Source organism: Etheostoma spectabile, chromosome 7 (assembly GCF_008692095.1).
Source record: "Etheostoma spectabile isolate EspeVRDwgs_2016 chromosome 7, UIUC_Espe_1.0, whole genome shotgun sequence".
Taxonomy (NCBI): Eukaryota; Metazoa; Chordata; class Actinopteri; order Perciformes; family Percidae; genus Etheostoma; species Etheostoma spectabile.
This window is the reverse complement of record NC_045739.1, coordinates 24,476,604-24,482,145: the sequence shown is the minus strand read 5'-3', so window position 1 is coordinate 24,482,145 and position 5,542 is coordinate 24,476,604. Positions and strand designations below refer to the sequence as shown.

At 43.6% G+C, this 5,542-nt stretch overlaps 1 protein-coding gene across 1 annotated transcript in view; it reads right to left on the bottom strand.

Annotated features, from left to right (window-relative positions):
- LOC116693036 (uncharacterized) overlaps positions 1 to 4,252 on the bottom strand; it is a 20,003-nt gene extending 15,751 nt beyond the window's left edge. Inside the window, exon 1 of the mRNA XM_032521708.1 lies at positions 4,025 to 4,252. Coding sequence (XP_032377599.1) covers positions 4,025 to 4,079 — 55 coding nt within the window. The 5' untranslated portion in view covers positions 4,080 to 4,252. The remainder of the gene's footprint in view (positions 1 to 4,024) is intronic.
- Between the last annotated feature and the right edge of the window lie 1,290 nt (positions 4,253 to 5,542).

The window sequence follows — 5,542 nt, the reverse complement described above, 5'->3', positions numbered from 1 at the left end:
GACCAATGGTGCTTTGGTCGGGACCAAGACACCTCTTTCGATCGGACCAAAAATTTGTCTGTTGAGCTGGACCGTGGTCTGCGGCGGTCCGGGACCAAGACCACCTCTTCGATCAGGACAAAATTTGGTCTTTTGATCTGGACCTGGGTCTGCGGCACCTTCTCAACTGCTGGTATGGTCCGGAAGTCCAGACCAAATGAGACAGATTGTGAAGGACGCCGTAGTTAGTTGCATGCTCGGAGGCCCATTATTGGTTAACTAGGCCCCCATGTTTTCGTTTCCTCCTGATTGAGTGTGCGTGCTGCTGTCCGTGTGTGTTAGAGCATTTTTTAGTGTGTGTTAGACATCTCCATAGTGTAATTTCCGTCTCTCACATGGGTCACGTCCCAGATAAACAGCTGGTTTCCTACAAGTGTAAAGTCCAGCGCCCCAGGATGCAGTCTTTTATGGCAAAGTCTGGGCCTCTGGTCTTGTGTAGTCCTCCAGATAGTCTCTGTCCCATTTGGGACATGTGATGGTCACAATAATGAGGACACATCAAGTGACGCGGTCCTCTCTGGAGCACGGTGTACAGGTGGTCCCTGGAACACAACACACGTATCAGTCAGTACAGAATAGGATTAAGGAATGTAGTACACATTGGGGGGGGGGGGGGGGGGGGGGAATCGATACAGCTGTAGCATGGGCGGATAGTTTTTCAGTGCAATACTGTATCGATACACAGACGCCAATATATCAAACCTTTTATTATTAATTTATACAGTATATTATTATATATGTGAGCGCTCAGTGTGTCCCATTTTGCAGCGATAACATTGAAGTGAGATGAAGAAACAGTGAAAGGTTTCTTTTTAGATTAAACAGATGTTGACTAACAGTTTGTTGCCCGTTGCTTTGTGGACTCAGTTTTTGTTTTTTTGTTGTGTTATTTTTCTGGAATGACCCTACAACAGCTACAAGTCTTTGCCTGCTCTCTCGACATTTGGGTCCTGTGTTCTCTAAAGCTCGTAACAAAAAACACAGACATGTATACTAACCCTAACCCTTCAAATACAGGAAGTAAACCTAACCCTAACCCTAACCCCCTAACGCTCTAACCTTAACCCTAACCCTCTACCCTACCCACCCCCGAACAGTAACATCTAACCTAACACCCTAACCCCCTAACCCCTCACCTTAACCCCCAACCCCCTAATACACTAACCTTAACCCAACGTAACCCCCTAACCGACCCTTTAACACCATTCCCTCAACCTAACCATCTAACCCCCTATCCCTCCAACCCTAACCCTCTAACCCTAACCCTCTAACCCCCTATCCCTCCAACCCTAACTTTCTAACCCTAACCCAAGTAATTTAAATCGTGGTTCTAGACCTGAATAATAACAGAAGGTAAGATGGAGGTTGGTGTTACCTGATGGGATCAGATCCCAGATCGTCGTTACAGAAGTATCTCCAGAGTCGGAGACGACAGCGCTGTAAGACCCAGCGACTATCAACTAATGAACCGTACTCGTTTCGGGTCTTGACATGTGTTTTTGTCCGTTCACCATATAGTCAGTATGTAGCTCTGACTCCATTCCTCTCTCTGCTCCACTCACGTCCCCCCCCCAGAGTGAGGACATCAGCAGATAACCTGTGACCTTTCTTCAAATATTGTATGAATATTCCTGCAAAGAAACAGAATTTACAGTAATAAAACCGTGTTCTCGTTATATTTTATTGATACTTCTTCATGATCCCATAGTGGGAAAATTCACATTTACACTCGAATGGTATTAATTCAACAGTGCAATTCACACACACCACACACAACACACACACATATACAGCAACACACAAACAAAAATATACACACACACACACATAATACACGCAAACACACACAAATATACACACTCACACACAGATATACAACATGCCCAAAACACACACGACACCACCCACACACCACCACACACATCTAAACAACACACCATCAGACACAGGTACACACACACACACAGACACAGTTACCAAACACAGAAAAATAAACATATACACCAAAGGACACACACAGACATATATATATACACACAGACATATACACACCCCCAGACCACACAAACAAACACACACACACACCACACCACACACACCAACACACATATAACGCACACACAACACATTTACACACCCAACACACCGGACACCATTACACCACACAGACACATTTACACACACAGACACATTTACACACACAGACACATATACACATATACACACACACAGACATATATATATATACACACAGACATATACACACACACACACACACACACACACACACACATATATACACACACACCAGACACACACAGACACACACAGACATATATACAGTATATATACACACATGTGCTCAGGTCCTTTGCATGCACTAATGGAGTGATGTCAGAGGGTGGGGGGTGGGGGGGGCTGCGACCGCTGAACAGACGCCCTGAGTGGTTATTATGTTTTAAAGGGTCACTTCTCCAACCTTCAACCTATTTTTCCATGTTTTTGTGTCTAACGACTGATTTTTTTAAATGTATCCAGTATTAGCAAAACAGAAACAGGCTGCATTGCAACGTTAAAGGGTTAAAGGTCAGTTTCCGCCCACTAACCACAGGCTCAGGTTATTTATATATATTTCTAAAGCTGTATCCCGTGTGAATCCACCATGTCTGTAGTTTGTCAAATGTTAAATAAATTCTCCTAATCCTGCGTAAACCGGGCTTCAGAGTCTGAAACCTTTATGGGAATATTCTTGCAGATTTAGACCTTTTCTGTTAGTTTAACATGAAAAGCACCAGTTGGTTTGTGCAATGTGGTCTCAACGTTGTTGATGTAATAAATTAGTATGCAATGTATTTGCTGCATGACTGTGTAACTCACACTATGCAGTTCTTTTAAAAATGTAGATTTGGGTCATCTTTTTTGAAATGCCTGACCAGGTACTGGGGTTAAATATTAGCAGATTGGCTAGAAACCGTCCATGTAACACATCTACACACAGTGTTATGGCCTTGACTGTAATAGTTATGCATGTTATAATACGCGTTACATTGTCCCTGACAAATAAACTGACAAAAAAACATCCACTCCATTTAAATAATCAGGGTTTTTATCAGTGTAAAACACACTTAATTCAAAGTGAAGAAACAACATAAATCTATGAAAAGCCGTCTGTGTTAAATATACAAAATGGCTGTTTAGCATAAGATAAAGGAGGCTGAATGAGTGCAGCATGCAAAACCTTTACAGTATGTGCAATGGGCAGATGTGTGTGTGTGTGTATATATATATATATATATATATGTATATATATATATATATGTGTATGTATATATATATATATACATATATATACACAGATGAGGATGTGAGAACATGTTTGTTTACGTGTCCCGTAATGCGAAATAAAACTTTATTGCCTGTAGTTGAACGATCAAGACTTCCTAAAGCACTTTCCCTCGACACGTTGACCTCACGCCTACTGTCATTTTTAACACTGATGAGACCCGTTTGATTCACGTAACCCTGGTGCTGTCTCACCCTTTCGGGACCCTCTCGTGTCCCTCGGGTCAAACTGACCCGAGGGTCTTATTTGGGGTTTTAAAAACAATTCTGAAATAAAATGTTACTTCCTAATCTATGAATAAAATTAGTCTTTGTCTCAATTTCAAACACTTGAGATAACGTCTATGTTTAGGGAATGCATCAGTCTCTACTAGCACACTATTAAACATGGAAGTGGGGTTTCATTGTTTGTCATAAGGTTATATCATGTTAAAAATCCACTATGGAAACAACATAAGTGTCATATCCAGAATAATGTTCTGAATTGAGTCAGGAATACATGTTTATCACAGGAAATAAGGAAAGGACGTTGATTTCAGGTAGAAAAAATTTAACTTGTACCATTTTTCTTCTTCTTGTAAAAATTTGAAATGGGTCAATTTGACCTGAATACCATACAAGGGTTAAATAATAAAGTCCTTACCTGCAGCGGCCTCGCAGCCCAGCACCAAGACGAGCAGGTGGACGTTCGCCGTCATCCTCACGCAGACTGACACGATGAGCGGCCGTGACCGCGGTTTTCATCCGAAGCGAGAACAGGAACTCGTCTGCTCGGTGGAAAATGTGCACGGCGTGTGAATAGAAACCCACAATGTTGACTCATACCTGGCCTTCCTCTATTTCTTCCTGTGGTTATTGAAAGCTGATGTTTCCTCTTATTTTGAACACATCTCATGCAGAGCCACGGCTAGACAGTGCCTCTGATCAGGCTGCTCTCATGAACTACTCATGGTTACATAGTTACATGGTTTCATAGTAACATAGTTACGTACTGTAGTTACATAAGTTACTTCACACGTGCACAAAGGGAGAGATGTCAGAGTGTGTGTGTGTGGTTGTGAGAGTGGGGGCGAGGGGTGTTTTGTCAGCTGGCACCACAGCTGCTGCTCAGCGGGCGGGGCGGTGGCTTGGCTCAAGAGGACGTTGCAGCGCCCCGGAGGTTGAAGTGGATCTCTCCAGCTACGCAGTACCACACTACAGTAGTATTGGTTGCGTTATTCCGTTGTGGGGACTAGACCGAAAACCCTCAAGGGCCCCAACCACCCCCCATACGACTGAGCAGCGCTACTGCCGACCCACCCCCCCAAACTTCGTACATTAAAGCTGCTCTCGTAGTTCCAGTAATAATAATAATAATAATAATAATAATAATAGTAATAATAATAGATTAATGTATGCTTTAGTTTAATTCTGCAAGGGTAATTACAATTGTCACTATGTTGTTTATACACACATTACACACAGAGACCTGAACTTATCTTTTTAGCCCACAACACAATGCACTAAATGGAGAGAGAGTCGAGTGGGATTGTGTGGTGTGTGTTGTGGTGTGTGGGGGGGGGGGGGCTGCCCATAGAAATGGTGTGCACCGAGCAGTGGAGGTTGGTGCTCGCACAGCGCAACCTTGGCAGTGTCCAGGTAGGTGGACTGGTATAGCTGGAGAGGGGGCCAGTTCACCTCCTGGGCACTGCCAAGGTGCTCTTGAGCAAGGCACCGAACCCGCAACTTCTCAGGGCGCCGATACTTTGGTCCGTGTCCCAATCCCGTGGCGGCGTTGTGCCGTAAACCCAAATCGCAACGGGTAGTGACACCACGCATGAACTGGACATTTTGAATTCAAACCGGAGACCGTAAAAGTAACGGACGCAGTATCGGTGATGTCACCCGTTGGTGTTGGGGACTGCCGTTTTGAAGCCTCGAGTTTGGCGACACAGACGTCGCCATCTTGGTTTTTTTAACCTGCACGTGATCGGTTTACTTCGATGAAGTGAAAACACGGACAACACCCTAAAACAGGTCTGTTTTAACCCTTGTGTTGTCCTCCCAGGTTAAAAAATGGACAAAAGTGTGACATTTACGTCCCTTCTTCAGTCTTTTTTTCCACTAACTCCACCTTACTACCACTAGTTTTATACTTTTTGGAATTCATGGTCAATAACCC